At 37.3% G+C, this 17,323-nt stretch overlaps 1 protein-coding gene across 1 annotated transcript in view; it reads left to right on the top strand.

Moving 5' to 3' along the window:
• The window catches only part of CNTNAP2 (contactin associated protein 2), a gene marked incomplete at its 5' end in the record, with an annotated part of 1,159,740 nt that overhangs the window by 1,087,789 nt on the left and 54,628 nt on the right, over positions 1-17,323 (top strand). Inside the window, one exon of the mRNA XM_082045698.1 lies at positions 4,193-4,286. Within this exon, the coding sequence (XP_081901824.1) occupies positions 4,193-4,286 (94 nt within the window). The remainder of the gene's footprint in view (positions 1-4,192; positions 4,287-17,323) is intronic.

Below are 17,323 nucleotides of genomic sequence, written 5' to 3'. Positions count from 1 at the left end.
CTGGAACACACAAGTCTTATGAGAAGCAGCTGAGGGAACTGGAGCTGTTTAGCCTGGAGAAAAGGAAGCCGAGGGGAGTCCTTATTGCTGTCTACAACTACCTGAAAGGAGGCTGTAGCATGGAGGGTGTTGGTCTCTTCTCCCAAGTAAGAAGCGATAGGACAAGAGAAAATGGCCTCAAGTTGTGCCAGGGAAGATTCAGATTGGACAGTAGGAAAAATTTCTTTATGGAAATGGTTGCAAAGCACTGGGAAAGGCTGCCCAGGGAAGTGGTGGAGTCACCATCCCTGGAGGTGTTTAAAAGACGTGTAGATAAGGCTCTTAGGCACATGGTCTAGTGCTAGATTTAGGTTATGGTTGGAGTTGATGATCTTAAGGGTTTCTTCCAAACAAAAGGATTCTCTAATTCTAAGATTCTAAAATTCTCTCAGATGACCCTAAGGAATTACACAATTGCCACCTGAATCTACTCCTGTTGCATTAAAAAAGAGAAAATATTTCCAAATATCACAATATTATACCGTTTGTAAGGATTTTCCATAATCTTTCAGCAGAGGAATACTTATCTTTATTTTACCATTAAGACATCAGATTTTAGTCATCCCTCTAAGAAAAGTATCTCCTGTTTGATTTTCATAGTCAGTACGTACACATAGGCTGGACTGACAATGGTACAGATGTAGATTTTTCTATAGGGTGACTTTAGTGTGTACATGTGTGTATATATCTTTATATAGCTATATATATTTGGGATTTTTTGAGGCTGCTATGGTGATGTAGAGATGTTTGCCCTCAGATTGATATGTCTGTTAATCTCAGGATTCCTGTCAAAATGTTTCATTATCTAAGTGATCAGTAATTTAAAATAAATAGCATTGTATTGAACTTCTGCTTAAATGCCAGGAACTTCAGATAAAGACAGTCTGCCTGCTGTGACGTGACTTGAGAACAGAAACTGCAAGTGCCTCAGAAACTGCCATCTACTTTCATCTGTGTAGTGCTCGAAGCCACACTGTGTGTTTATATTAAGCTCAAACAAAATTAATGTTTTTAAAGAAAAGTATCTGTAATGAAAAATCTTAACTATAATTTAAAAACTGTAATTTAATACAAATTAATTACATCAACCTCTATGTATGCAGATGTTCTATTTAATTTTCATTAAAGAATGTTGTATCTTTTTTCAAATATCATTCGATGCTACTAATTCCTTTTTTATTATGTGTCATGTATTAAATAGATAGCCTAGTATTTCATACAAAGACTGCAGGCTGCTCTTTTGGAGCTGCTGACACTTGAGTACCCACTGGATGGCAGTCACATACAAGTTTGCAAAGAATTCAGCTTGGTCGTTTAACTCTCTGACCTAAATAAAAAAATCCTAGATTAAGTGCCTCTAGAAAAAGTTTTCTTTTGTTAGATCATTCTGGTTTAGAACAAAGACAAGCAATAAAAGCAAGTGGACAGAAATCTCACTGTTCCCTCACTGTTGCCTTGTGTTGCAACATGCCATTTCAGGTGCCAGGACTAGAGAAGGGCACAGCTCAAAGCTGTCCGTGGGCAACAATGCAGGCATCCCCCAGGGACAAGAAATGCCAGAGCTGGCAGTGGAGTGGGAGCTTGCTCTATCATTAGATTTGATGTTCAGTATTTGTGCATGTGCTCACAGTGATTCATCATTTTAATTGAATTTTCATTTTCAGGTACGTCCTGCAGATACAATTAACGTTCTCAGGTAGAGGCAGCCTGCATATTAGGCAGGGATGACTTCTTTTTTATTACTTGTTCCTAATAGTTACTCTGATAATGGACACCTGAAGGATGGTTACAGCTCTAGGATACCCACAGTACATTGATAAATGAAATGATAGATTGATAATGGTTATTATGATTCATTAGTATCTTATCAGAGTAGTGATGATCTGATCAACCCTACTGCTCAGATTCCAACTTACAAGAAAAATAAATATTTAAACATTGCACCAGTTTGATTTTAGAAAAGAAAGAACTTAAATGTTATTGATGCTGACAAATACCAATGTACGTGGTAGTATGCCAGATTATTTTATCAGAGTTACTTCAGCATATTTTAAATCATATATATAAAAGCAGAACCTAGAAGATGAATCCTGTGCAATCAGAATGTATCTGAAATAATTCCAATGCAGACAAAGAAGTTACATGAGGTTAAAGCCTTGGCATATGAGAGGCTGGAGAATCAGGGTTTTATGGATCAGTCTTTTCACCAATCTTTTCCTGATATGCCTCTCTAGAGCTTATACCTTTAGTTTAATAACCATATTGGTAAATACCATGAAAACGCTGAGCTATTCCTATTCATCTTCTGAAATAAGAAGAGGGTATTTTTCTCACCTGATATGTCTGCTGCATTGACAGCGGGTCTGAAGGCTGTGATGTTGGGTGCTGTAACACTGATTTCCCTTCCACCAGAGAGCCCAATAAGAAGCACTTAACTGGAGTTTGTGCTTAGGAGGACCTGATGTGGTTAAGGTCAAGAACTGTTTTGTATTTGAACTATTTGTATTCACTTGACTACACTCTTTCAAAAATATTTTGAATTTGAAATGATCTAAGTGCATTTTTGGGCAAAATATGTATTTCTGCTGTCTGTTAAAAATCTGAGAAAAGCTGTTCAAGATGCTGTGAACAAAGTGAAATTTTTACCTTTCAGAGTAAGAAGATGGAACTATGTGTTTCCATAAATTTTACTTAAAAATCTACAGTTTAAAATTGGGAGCTAGCCAGTAGTCATGTTGATAAACACTGATGGCCAAATTTTAAATAATCAGCGTGAAAACTAATTATAATCAATTAAAAATAATTTTTGAACATGAGTGTTTGCTAGACCTCTTTTAGCACCTGCAGGGAACTTCTTCTATCTCTTGTTGAGGTTTTATGTGGCAGTATAAGAAAGACACGAGTCTTCTTTTCCAGTTCTCGTAGTTTTTTGAGATGATTGCCTTTGCAGATTCATCAGCAGGCTTTCCAAGTAATGAACTCACAGAATTCCAGGGTATAATGGGATTCGGCCTTTTAGTTCTATGCTATCTGCCATTCATTTCCTTTTAACCACTGAAATGAACTTTTGCAGTGCCATTGAATCAAACTAATCCAAGATAATAATGTTTTGAAATTAGAAATATCACAAAAAGGTATGTGACAAAATTGTAGGCCCTTTAGTATTGCAGCTTGTTGAAAATTACTTCTACAAGCTGTAATACCCTGCAAAATCTTAAATCATATATGAGTTTCTGTCTTGTTTTGTGCCAACGTAATGCCAGAGTAAAATATACAATTGTTGTTCTGTCCTCTTTAAGCCTATGTACTGAACACATAAAGCCAAGAAAATGAATAAAAACAGCAAAGATAAAAATTCACCTGAATTAACTTCATGAAATGTGATCATCAAAACTACTGAGCTGTACTGAACTATCTTTATAGTGCTATTGCTAAGCATAGGCAATTTGTTTTCTTCCTCTCTCTTCACATTTTTCTGTCAAATAGTTAAAAAAACAGGAAAAAATATGCTAACACAATGTGATTCCCGTGCCACATCAGGGACACTGAGTTTCCTGTGCATTAAACTATTTAACTAGGTTGATTACTCTTGATTTTGTTTCTTAGGTTTCACTAGGTGTCATCACAATTAAGTTGAACAACATTTTCAACAAGAAAATAATAAACATGAAGTGCAAAAATTTATGTCATTAATTCATGAGTTTTCTAACAGAAAAATAGAATGGCTAACATGCACATTACTCTCAAATTCTTAGCTATTTTTCTGTAGGCAAAGCATGTAAATCTAGATTTAGCAGTAACAAGTCCCAAATGGAACTCTTGCATAAAGTAATAAGAAGTTTTATTGTTAATGTGGATGCTCTTGTTATTTTTAGCAATTACATTGAATCAAACAAGCAAAAGCTGAAATTATTCTCCAGAAATAAGAACAAACAAATGTCAAATATAGGTGTTTTTCAGGCCTTGGAAACCTTGGAAATGGCACATACAGAAGTAGGACTATTAACTGTTATTTCTCCTTTATCAAAATGAAAGCAGAGCTTATGTGAGTTTTAAGTGGAGGCATAAACTCTGTAAAGTAGACCTGATCCAGTAGCACTGTAAGAAGGCAGATCAGTTCAAAATACTCATAATTTCTTTTCTCTTCCCCCAGCTTGATCATTATCCTCCAACAAGTTACAGCCTGCCAACAGCATCTGACATTCAGTTCAACTCCCCAAAGGCACTATTCCTAGGAAAAGTTATAGGTAAGATTTCATTTTATGTCTGGTTATTTTGTTAGGTATTTTCAGAGAATACTGAAAACCATAAGCACACGGGACAATGATGTGTGTTGTGTTTGCAGCAGAACACTTGCTGCACATGTGGTTCTTGACTAGAAAGTGGTGACATTGGAGTTATACCTAAAGGAAAGGTTATGTTCACCTTGTGACATAGGCTGGTCTGCACACAAGTAAGTGATTGTCTGGCCAATTTATGAAGAAAAACAGATAGAGGTGAAGAGATACTTGTAACATCATATTTGTACAGTTTTGTTACTCTCCAGGTGTTGGGTGAAGGGAACACAAGGAAATCATTGGGATGACTGCTTCTATGAGGAGATACTGAAGTTATTTTAAACAGTATCTTCCACTGTGAAGTTATCATATGCTTTGTATAACACCTTTATCTGTGCAGTCAGACCTCTTATCGCAGTGCATCCTCTTCTCTCTCATCGCTCTGCCAAAACTGCCACTTTCTCACAGTGAGGCCCACCAGCGAGGTCCTTTGGAAATCCGTAACACCTATAGGAGCACTCTGCTAAACTTTTTCCATCCCTTTTAGGGACCTCATTGTTATTTCCCAGTGCAGCAGCTTCCCAGCCAGCTCCCCAACTGAACTAGAACGGCAATGCAGATGCATCTTAAACTGCCTTGGCTTCACTTTTAGGCTGTCTCACTTTCCATTACTTAATTTCTCCACTGCTGACATCTTACATGAATTTCCAGGGTTACTCACTTCAGGAATCAATTATTCCCCTGACATTTACAGCTTTCAAAGAGGGTTTTTTCCCCTTTTCAGAGATAAGAGGGTATTGATATTATTTTCTCTAGGTACTTTGTACAGGAATGTGGTTGCTTGAACTGCAGTGAACTGTTCAATCCAGAAAATTGTGAACTTTTTTTTATTTAGTGGTCTAAGACAGTAATCAATGAAACTGATTTTTGAACTGAAAAACCAGTTGACCACATCGCTAAGTGACTTTTTCAAGATACACTTTTTCATTTGTTTCCTTTTTAAAATTTAATGCATTTAGCTTCTATGAAACAGGAAATGACAAGCCTTTAAAGTGGTTGGTTAGCGAGAGAGACAATGGACTATTTTCTGGTAGTCTCCAAGTCAGTTCTGTAGATAGTACAAAAGACGATGCAGTCTGGTTTTGGCAAGTCTCTGGAAACTGGATGCATTCATACCTCCCCGCACTGAATTAGGGCGGTTGGCCTAGAGCTGACTCCTTGCCTCAGCCAGGCTGCAGCCTCTGTGTTCATTAGTTAAAGAGAGGAGACAAATTACTTCAGGTGAAGCACTCAACAACTGGAATAGCTCTGCCAGTAAGGAATGGGGCTTGGCTCTTTCCTGCCAAGTTATTGTGCACAAAAATATCAGCTAGAATTCACTGAGAAGTGTCACAGTGTCCATGTCCTATGGTAGATTAATTGCCAGAGAAGTTCTGTTTCCTTTGACATGGCCGCTCTCTGTAAATGCTTTCTGTCTAAGAAACTACCATGGTATGACAGTACTGCCTCCAGAGCTTAGCTGGTAAATAAGCTTAACTTTTTTGAGTGGTTTTTTGGATCCAGCTAAAAACAACACTTTCCTGGCCATTCTAATCAGGAATCAGGTTTGAGGGAGACTGAGCAAGGTACATGAGAGAAAATGGAGACAGGCATACAACAGAGAAAATACTGCAGTGTCAGAGATAAATAATAGAGTGAAGGAAAAGGACCATTCTTGAAACACAGATGGAACCAATGCACTGTATGCTGTGGTGTGAAAAGAAAATGGAAGAAACACAAAGTGAATGAGAAGGCAAAAAATACTGTTTATGCTACACTCATTTAAAATACTCAGAGTGCAGACAGAGCAATGCAAGGGAACCACTTCTTATTCTTCTGAGTGGCTGAGCTGACAGGTATACTAGCAACTTAGTCAGGTAACCACATCGATGAAACCATGACATAAGCAGGAGGTTTAGTCTTTACACTCGTTCTTTCTGAGCTAAATTTTTAAATACAGTCATAGCACTACAGAAGTCCACCCAGCTGTCTCCCACATAACCCCATGCCCACATGCTGGTTTCTTTGCTGCTTTTTAGTATTCACATTCTGAAATTTTCTTTAGGCATTCTTGGAGAATAAAGGGGCTGCAAGAACTGAGCAGCTCAGATGGTCCAATGTACAACCTTTCATGTCTAGGAAATTTTCAATTTTGGCAGTGACTGAAAGACATAACCATCTCAGAGGTCAAATAAAATGAGTTATGGACCCTGTTCTTTTCCTACAGGTGTGCAGCAGTTTGCAGGGCAAAGTAAGTGCAGAATCCAGTATCTTTAAAGCTTCTAGCTGTCACATCGTACTGGCTAGGCATGTTACAGCTGACCAGAGGAATTAACACCAACAGAAGATCTGGATATCTATATCGAGTTACAATTTGTGCCCACCTATAATTACATTCTCTAAATGAGCAATATCAGAGGAGCCTCCTATTTCAGTGCTAGTCTGTCATGAGCTGCATTCAGTTTCTATTGTTCCCATACCATGTAATTCTTACTTGTCATCAAAAGTGAGTGCAAGGCCCTATTTATAAGGATAAATGGGTTTTTGAAGAGCACTCTGGAATAATCTTACTAAGAAACTGATCTTCTGCCTGGCTCATTTCCATTTTTATTAGGGTTATTTGAATAGGAACAGCCACTTCTGACACAGCTGTGCTTGCTGTGATACCTCACCTGCTGCCAGTCAGGAATAAGCACTTGTACAACACCTACCAGAATGCAACACCACTCTCTGCTCTAGGGGTTACAACAATATGGCTGATGAATAAAATTGTGACAAAATGGCTCCATGCCTCATAACTTGTCATAAGATATTCTGTAAAGCAAGAAGGTCACATAAGGAACAAAAATAAATTATTGTACTGCCGTTGTAATCAAGGAGAATTTCTTCTTCTTCAAGTTGGGGTGTTTTCTGCTTTCCTGAAACAATTTCCAGAAAACGCAGTTGTTCACTGGCTTGATAAAATATTTATAGCCTCCTGGGAAACTGGAGGTAAAGGCATTTCGTATATAATTCCTACCCAGGTAAAATGGATTATGGTTTGAGATGTGAAATATAGCTGAAGGAGACAACGAATGAAAAATCCTGTTTTACATGAGTGTTTAGTAACAAAAATATAAGCAACCAGAGAAATGCAGGATTTTATGAAAAAGATAGAATAGAATTGTTAATGTTTCAAGGAAGTTCTTTAATCTGTTATTTAAAGACACTTAGGCTTTGATGGCTGACACCGATGAGGTGAGAGGGAAAAGTTGGTTATCCAGATGACCAGCTATGAAAAGAAAAAATCTAAAAGTAGACAACATAACAGGAAGTGTCATATGTCACAGTTCAGATCTGAATCTACATTTTCATTTAGGCTTCAACTGGAGACTCATTACTGAAAGAAAATAGAGCAGAGGTTTTATTTTCCCTCTTAAGTGAAGTGGGTTTGGATGCAATGTTCAGGTTTGTCTTCACATCCATTTTGGAGACCTACACCATTATGGGAACAATAGATAGGGAACTGCTGTCATAGTCTGTATTTTGGGGGGTTTTGATATGTATTTTTAAATAATTAGCTACACATAATTAAACATGATTTTGTATAGGTATCATTCTTGTGAACAGAAATAATTTGAGAGTTTCTTAATAGGATTAATTTGCTTGAGCAGAGAAACACCTAGATAGACAAGAGTTGCTCTTGAGAAAGTGTCAGAAAATGTGCCTGTTGTCTGTTTTCCATCTACACTAACCACTCCAAATCAAATTATTTCAAAAATACTTACATTTCCACTTGGAAACAATTAACACAATATAAGTCATCTATAACACAGATTATAAATTTTAGAACAGACAGCTGTGCCTGCAGCTAATCTCTGTAGGTTTCATTTATGTCTCTGCCGTACCCTAGTGCTCTTCAGGTACTTCCTGTAAGAGTAGCAAAAACCAAAGTAGCATTCAGGTCTTCCTGCCTTCTTACAAAAGCAACTGCCACCATTCAGCAACTAAAGAGAGATCCTGGAAATCAACCTCAGGGGCCTGGAGACTTTTCTCAAAAGGGCAATTCCTGAAGAAGAGGTAGAAGGTCCATTTCTAGATGTGTCAATGGGAGGATTTTTTTATTGTTCCCTTGCTGGAGTTTCTCTGTTTCTTTACTGGTGTGTGTGGTCAGAATAAAAACCGGTCAGGAGACATTTCTCTGGATTTGTTGTGACATTCCCTGCCTTGGACTGATGGGAGGTAAGGCCAGTTTACATCTATCCAAGTAATTAGTTTCAAGCATGCAAAGGAGAGAACATAGAAAAACTTTTTTAAAAGTAGGAGATAAAATTATATTGCTTACATGGCTTAGGTAAAGTATAGAAATGGGAGCTGCTTTTTTCTTGCATAACATCTCTCTATAAATACTCATTAATAGGAGGCAAAAGTTTTAAATCCTTTGAACTACCAGCAGGGACAATGGCAATTTTTCCTAGAGGTAACCATTCTTTACTACTAAATAAGATACTTTCTTTTCTTTAGAACAAGCCTAGCAGTTTGATACTTCAACACTTCTGGATGAATAACAGGAATGACCTAAAATGTACAATAATTTATCCTACCAAAACCATCATACACTTTCGAAACTAACTTCAATGTCCATGTTTCTGCACAACTGCAGAGGTTTATTATTTAGAGGGTTTGTTTCATGTCAAAGGAGGTCATTTAGACTCATCTCTTTGAGAACATTTACCATCATTGAAAAGGGGGTTTTAATAGCCTTGATTAAAAAATTATTTAAAGGATCTGGGCATTGTCGTCATTGGCGCTCAGTTTGGGTATGGTGCTTCACACTGACATAATCTGATACAAATCATAGAATCATTTTGGTTAGAAGAGACCCTTAAGATCATCAAGCCCAACCATAACCTGACTCTAGCACTAGACCATGTTAATCAAAGAAATCATAAAACCAATTACTGGTTTAGAATTAGGTCCCTCATACTGTAAGGTACTTTGCTCAGCTCTTGAATTTGGATCCTAGAAGGTAATGCAGATCTGCAAATAGGTTATGAATAGTCTAAAAGTATTCTTCTACTACACAACTTTGACATGTATCTGCTACTACCTCACGATCCTGATGCGATTATATATAGATTAAAAATATATACTATATATATTTTATATATCTATATATTTTTATATAGATATTAAAAATATATATATAACATATATATATATTAGTAGCATGGCATTCATGGCTCTACAGTTTCAGTTTGCTCTGTGGCTTTCCATTTTGCAGTGTAGACAGATAATCTGAGTGCAGGGTAGCCTAGCTTACTTTCACTGATCATTAGAAAACAGCTAGCATGCAGTAAATTCATCCACTAATTTACTTCAAAGTAACTGCCTGTTACTTCATTTCTGAGCACCAGCATTAACATTCAGTACTGTAATCTCAGGGAGAATGCATATGTATATTGTCATTAATATGAGCCCTCCTGCTACAGTAGCAGTTTAATATTAATGTGCTTTCCCCTGCATGAGTCACACATGAATTATCAGACAAAAATATAACATCTGGACAATTTTCCTTCTCTCCCTATATAATAGCATCAGCCTGATTGGAACTAGGTGATCTTTAAGGTCTCTTCAAACCCAAACCATTCTATGATTTTCTGGTTGAAACTCCTCTGGGATTTGATATTGCATATCTCTCTGATCTCAGATGTCTGTCTCTCCGTATCTCACGCTCTGAAGTGTTTCTGGTAATGGTGGAAGCGTTCCACAGTTCTTTTAGTTAAAACAAGATTGAAAGTAAAAGAAAAATATTTTTTCTTTCAGACCTCTGGGTTCTTGACCTATCTGGTTTCTCTGAGAAATCCTAACTATAAGCCCTATTCAGAAAAGAATGTTTCCCATCTACAGGCCTCCTATCTAAGGGGACACCATAAAGACTTTGTATTGCTGGTTCCACCCCAATAATTTCTGTGGCAGTAATCAGGGTAGCCCAAGTGAATTTTATCTTTTGTTTGAGAACTGGAGTGAAGAAGGAGACCCAGAAATATCCATTGGTGCTGTTCACCTCACAGCATCCATGCTGCATCTTCTTTCAGTTTTTCAGAATACTGTGGGATTCAGCTGCTGCAACATTGCCAGCTCCAAAGAGGCAGAAGGTAGACCCCAGACAAACTGGACTAAATTAGATGCTATGGTAATCTCAGTAGTTAGGAGCACAGCCAGTTCTGCTCTTCCAAAAATTATCTGGAGTAATCCCTCCCACTTTCACTCCCACCCTTCACGTCATTCTTCATCTCTCAGCCCTATCCTGTACTTAGTGAATGGCAGCTCCCCTTTCACATGCTTATTGCAGCAGTCTTGGTAAAAAGCCTTCACTGATTACTAGTCTTCAAATCTGAGAGCATCCAACAGCTCCAAAAGGTCAACTACCTTTTTTTTTTTTTTTCCCCTCGTGCTCTTTTAACATGCATTTCAGCCTGTAACAGGATGCAAGAGGCTCCTAGTTCCTAAATTCTTTTCCTTTGTGCATGAAGATGTCTCAGAAAATTGTTTCATACAAAAAACTCTACAAAATCTTGCAGAGAAAATAATCCCATTGCTTTACAGCTCTTTCCAAGTATCTAGTGGCTCGGGGAAAAAAAAAAAATATATATATATATATATATATATTGTAAAGACATTTAATTTAGTTAATGCCATTTTAAACAGAGTATTTGCACAAGTCTTACCTGACATTCAAAACCATGTGATAACAATATTTAAAATAATGGAATAAAATGAAAAGTTAAACTTCAGTAGTTAGAGTGACTTTTTTCCTAGTTTCTGTGTTTTATTAGGGTGGCATGTCTTAGTTATACAGCTTTTCCCTACCACAGGAAGAGAGGAGCTATTTCACCTGAACTGTGTAATATCTCATACTAATTTATTTCAAATTCAACTGCTTTAAAGGGTCAAAGAAGGGAACTGAACATGAGCAGATCACCAAGGGCATCAATAAAACCTGCTGCTGGCCCTATAAAATTATAATGGCATAGACTGCAAAATCTGAGAGCTTAGGCCACCTTCAAGGCTTGTAAATCCTAAAACGAAGTGTTATGCAATCTGAAAATTGAAAGCCAAAGGTATACCTGAAGTGGAAAGTGAGAGCATGTTATAATTTTCCTCCAAATATATTTGAAGGAAAAACTGAAAATAAGAATAGATCTCCCCTAAAATAACAGAAAGACAGAATTGACAAAAATTGTCTTTACTAGGTCAAGGCACAAGGTTTTAAATTTTACATTATTTACCTAATATGGGCAGCCTCTGCCCATGGCTCCAGATAGAAAACATTAAAAAACAATATGAACATGTACCCATGTTTTGATCAGAAACAGCTGTATAAATATCCATTCTGACCAGTTTATTTTGGTTGAGGGTGAAGATTATCTACATGCCATTCCTTATAAGGTCAGGTAAACAAATTATGTCTAATTCAAAATTCACTCGTTTGACAATTGGAAAAAACCTCAGGTTTTATCTGACACTTGTTTCACTTAGAAAAGTGAAGGGAGTGGAGGGAAGAATCAGAACAACACAACACATAACCTGACAATAATATTGAAACTAAAACTCTCAGTTTTAGTCAGATGAATTGTAATCTCTCCAAGAGACTGTGTGCCTCCAAGTCTGTGGTCCAATTCAGAGACACTGTCAGACAGGCAAGGGAAGAGGCTTGTGTCCCATGTTTTGGAAGATCACTGGGATCAAGTCAACCCTCTCCCTCAACATCTATTCTAGTTTTCACTCTCATCAGTAAAAATTTTAAGTTGTTCATGTCCTCTTCTGATCTGAAGTGACTTCTTATGCCAGAAGTGCCAGAGGTTTCCTGAAGCCTGGAGAAAATTTGCTCAGATTGCTGGAGAACCTGGGAAAGGCAGAGGATGTGAGAGTTTCTGGGATGTGAACTAGATAGCATTTTCATGGTCTGTGCTACTGTGTCTGATACAATAATCCCCAAAAGGAGAGTAGGACCATTGCCCCTAGCAAAGCCCTGCACTAATGTACCTTCATACCATGAGGCTTAGAGTTACCTTAGGTCTGGACTGCTTTCCTTCCCTCAGAGAAGTCTGGACCTATCCATGCATGTAGGTTTTAAGCTGTACAGCTTTGTAGGATTAAACTTATCTCAGTTCAAAGGCTCAACACAAAGTCTTTGCACTACTAAACCCTGTTTTAATCCACAGCTAAAGTACACCTTACATAGAATGTAAAGTAAGTCTATATTGCACTGCTGTTCTTTGCACAGAAATAATCACCTGTATTACATAAGTATAATCAAGACATAGTAAAATAAACATATTCCTCAAACAATATTAAAAATGAAGATAAGATAACCTTTTTGTAGGTACTTTCTATAGAACTATAAATTCATAGGCTAAATTATTCATGGTGAATAATTTGCTTAACTCCCACTATCAAAAAAAAAAGAGGGGGAGGAATTAAATCATGCAAAGATAATCTAACATTTTCCTGTTAAGCCAGACCTTTAACTGTAGGTTACTTGGCATTTCTTTTAAAGTAAATGTTCTCATTATTTAAATTACAGAACCAAAACCTGACTGGTGTCTTCTTTTCAAGTGTTGCTTCCCAGCAAATTTTAAAGCTATATGTATACACTCTATACACAAGCCTTTCTGATTGGTACAGTAATATATTCTCCATCTGCATATTACAGGGACCAGCTGAAACACTATTAATTGCCACAGAGAAGGAGCTCATTTGAAAGATTGCTTGTTCCATTTGCAGTGGCTTCAGCTACATCCGTGCTGCAGTTGCATCAGTGATCTCACTTAAAACTTGCCATAGCAGTATAGCTATGATACTGCTCAACACAGACTGATTGTCTCTGGTTATATGCATGGTATTAAGGTGTGTAGGAGGGAAACACTGGGAATCATTCCTCCCAAGCCCCTCATTGCTGCTTGCTGTGTCTTAGTCACCAGTACTGAGCTAAAAACATACACTTCATTTAGATTTTTGCACCACCTGTGTTTCTCATGTGTCATTTCATATATGGTGGAACATAGTTCAGGTAAGTTTCAGACTGACACATTTTCAAGCTGAAGCATGGCAGTCAGTCACTTAAGGGAGGGAGTTGTTGTTTATTAATCTGAAAAGGCATGTATGGTGAAAGACACCCCAATTCTGTGGTGGAAATATGGCTGGTGTGTTATTTGATGGAGGCTTTGAAATGGTTCTGTCATGTCTTGTGTGTGTGTGTGTATGTGTGTTTTAAAATATGGCATCTTATTGGAATAACTTTTTACAAAAATTTTAGCAATTTCAATAATATAGTATTGTATAGCGTTAGGGATAGGATAGTACTAGGTATAGCACTATTTTTAAATAGCTTCCTGAATTAGATCCAGAAGTTTTCTACAGCACAATCTATATCAGTAACAGCTTTTTGTGCTGCAATTTTGTTGTTTTTTCTGATATTCAGCCTGACTAGTAGCAGTGCTATGCCATTGACCGTGACAGTTACTGATCCTTAGGTTTAGATGCCATAATAAAACTCTATTTAATCTGGAATTCAGTGGCTAGTTCATAAACACATCATTTAAATACAACATCTTTACAACTTTATTTCTAGAGAAGCCTGTTTCCTTTACCATAACTGCATACCGCTTTCCAGAAATCAGTCCTGTATGACTACATGAACTTACAAATCTATCTCTCAGTGATTTTCAGCTAATGAAATGTCAGGGTTGTACTCTGCTTGCAAATGAAGCAGTTGAATGAAATTACAGTCAACCTCCCACCAAATGTTAGTATTTTTATTTTATTCAGTCTGATAGCAAGATAACATATGCTGCCACTAATTTTGTTACTCCCTCCTATTTTCCATTTTCTTCAGAGAGTGTTCAGAATTTTACCAGTCCTCCCTGGGGTTTTTTTTGAAAGATTATGAGCTGCTTCACTGTAACATAAAAATGCTTGTTGATCAACAAAATAATCTCCTGATCCTACTTCCCAGTTGCAGAATCCAACCTATGTAGAAGTTTCGGCATAGTATATACTGTTCTTCAAAAATGCTCAGAGAGAGAAGTGTATTTGTTATGGAGTGTTAGAAAAAACCACAATTGTTTAAAATACTCAAGCTAGAATGACTCCTCCTAAAGCCTTTTTCTTTTAGAATAATTTGAAAAGGATTTCCTCTGTAGTGGTTGACAAGGGACCTCAGAAATGCTGATATTGTGAGACATCTTCAGGGAAAAACACTATTACAATTATTAGCGTAATTCATCAAGCTGTCACATCACCCTCAGCCAAATTCAATGTGATTTCTCTTTAGCACCTTGAAAATATGTACTTTCTTCACTCGCTACATACTCAGCACAAAAATAGCATAATTCCCAGCATCCTTTGGCTAATGGCAACTTCTAGTTGGTTTCTTACTTCTACATTCTCATGGGATTCCTTGCAAGACAGTCAATAACATGAAAAATGAAGATGGGAACTGTCTACTACAGGGATGTCAAACTCATTTTCAATGGGGCCATGTCAGCCTCATGGTTGCCTTCAAAGGGCTGAATGTAATTTTAGGACTATATAAATATAGGAAGGCAACCACGAGGCTGACATGGCCCCCACTGAAAATGAGTTTGACATCCCTGGTCTACTATTTGTGTGTTAATTAGACCAAGAATTAAAGAGTCTTTTTCCATTTTTCAGAGGTGACATCTTGGGTTTCCTTCTAATTTAAATATAGACAAAAAGATACCAAAACGTTGCATTTTCTCTTAGGCAAACCCAAATGTTTACTTTTTAACACTTAGTAACAGTTGAGCACTTTCCTTTTCTATTCCCTGATGAAATAAAAAACAAAGAAAAATGTCCAGAAGCTTCATAAACCACAATAAATCTTGAAGCCACAGTGTGGGATAAAGAACTGGAAACTTCTCAGAATACTGTAGCAAACTTTTTAACATGAAGTTTATTGCCTAATTATCTTTGTATCATTTTCCCCATGAAATCCTTTGAAGAAACCTCTTGGGAGAGCATAAATGGCTACTAGAAAAGGTCAAGTGCGAAGTAACTTAAAACTTGCCAAACTATGTCCTTGTGATATGGGCCTTGTTCTCTCAATTACAGATTAACTTACACCAACACACAAACCCCAAACATACCAGGAAACTTCTGTAGCTCATAGTTAAAACTGAAGGTAATATGCAGGTATATGTAAATATACTTCAGTGTCTGTACTAATTCTTATATATTGCATGTTACAATACTAGAAGTCTGAGCATTTATTAAGATGCCTTTTATTTTTTTCCTTTCTCTAAAGAAATACCCTTTTCCCAGTAAAATAACTTTGTTATGAGTCCAGAGAGTTTTTTCTACCAGTTCATAGTGGTGTTCCTTTCCTCTTTCCCAATTTAGTGCAGTTCAGAGGTCAATCTGTGATTCATCTATGTGAAATACAAAAGACCAGACAGTAGACTGGGATACTATATTTTGCTGAAAGTTTCTCAACTATCTCGTACATTACTCATTAATGTTAATGGGGTTTTTCTGCTCTCTCGCTTTAAATATGGACAATCAGGACACTAATAAAACTTTATTTAATGAGATCTGTGATCTGTAAGGCTTAGAAATACTCTGAGTTACTCTGAGTCACGCAAACTGGTTTTATTTTGAGTGACAGCCTCACCTGGGCACTGTGTGCAGTTTTGGGCACCACAGTATAAAAGGGATATTAAGCTACTAGAGAGTGTCCAGAAGAGGGCTACAAAGTTGGTGAAGGGTTTGGAGGGGAAGCTGTATGAGGAGCAGCTAAAGTCACTGGGTTTGTTCAGCCTGGAAGAGACTGAGGGGAGACCTCATGGTGGCTACAGATTCCTCACAAGGGGAGTAGGAGGGGCAGGCACCGAACTCTTCTCTTTGGTGACCAATGACAGAACCCGGGGGAACGGCAGGAACATGTGCCAGGGGAGGTTTAGGTTGAACGTTAGGAAAAGCTTCTTCACCCAGAGGGTGGTGGAGCACTGGAACAGGCTCCCTGTGGAGGCAGACACAGCCCCAAGCCTGACAGTGTTCAAGATGCCATAGGACAATGGTCTCAGACACACGGTGTGAATTTTGGGCTTGTCCTGTGCAGGGACAGGAGTTGGACTTGATGATCCTTGTGGGTCCCTTCCAACTCAGAGCATTCTGTGATTCTATTATATGATTCTCTGACTTTTACAACAGACACGTTATTCACCTTACATCTTAAGGAACAGTTCTGGCTTTTGGACAATGCAATTTTATAGAAATTTTGGATAATACATTTTTATAGAACTTTAAAGACGTTAATAATACCAAAAAATTTCTTTGTCACAGTGCTCAAAAATGTGCTTTTCACTGCTCTTAAATGCTGCTGCAACCACTGGAAGGCCGTTAAACAAGGAGTTCTTTCCTGATGTCAGAAAAAGGCATGAGAGGAAAGGAACTGTGTGCATTGGTACTTGCCTCTTCTTTCAAATAATAGTCTTAGATCTCTGGCATGTAATTGAAGAATTGCAAAGCATTTTTAAACCTTGGGAATTTTTCTGGAAAGTTCTGGAAAGTGATACAATGAGAGAGTATATGAAGGGGGACAGTTGAATAGGGTTTTGGATAATCTTCAGATTATCCAACTTAATTTAAAAGTTTAAAAGGCAAGCTGTGAAAACTCCAGACATCACTTAGAGGATTTAGAACTGCAATCTTTATACAGCTGTCTCTAATGCCCTAGAATTCGTTGTAAGATCTGTTTAGTTTAAGTTAATGTACTCCAGCATGTCATTTAAGTAGTACAGAAACTGGCAGTTGAAAGTCTCATTTTTATTCTTCAAATGGTGTTTACAGATTACATGTAGATTATTTTATTCTCTCTTCCTCAGTTGTTCCACCCCTAACATAGATGCATAATTTCCCAAACGTTCCTGAAATGTTAATTAACTTGCTGAAATACAATAATT

The sequence above is a fragment of the Streptopelia decaocto genome (genome assembly GCF_964273445.1).
Source record: "Streptopelia decaocto genome assembly, chromosome: 2".
NCBI classification, from domain to species: domain Eukaryota; kingdom Metazoa; phylum Chordata; class Aves; order Columbiformes; family Columbidae; genus Streptopelia; species Streptopelia decaocto.
The sequence above is the reverse complement of the archived record's forward strand: the minus strand, read 5'-3'. Positions and strand labels throughout refer to the sequence as shown.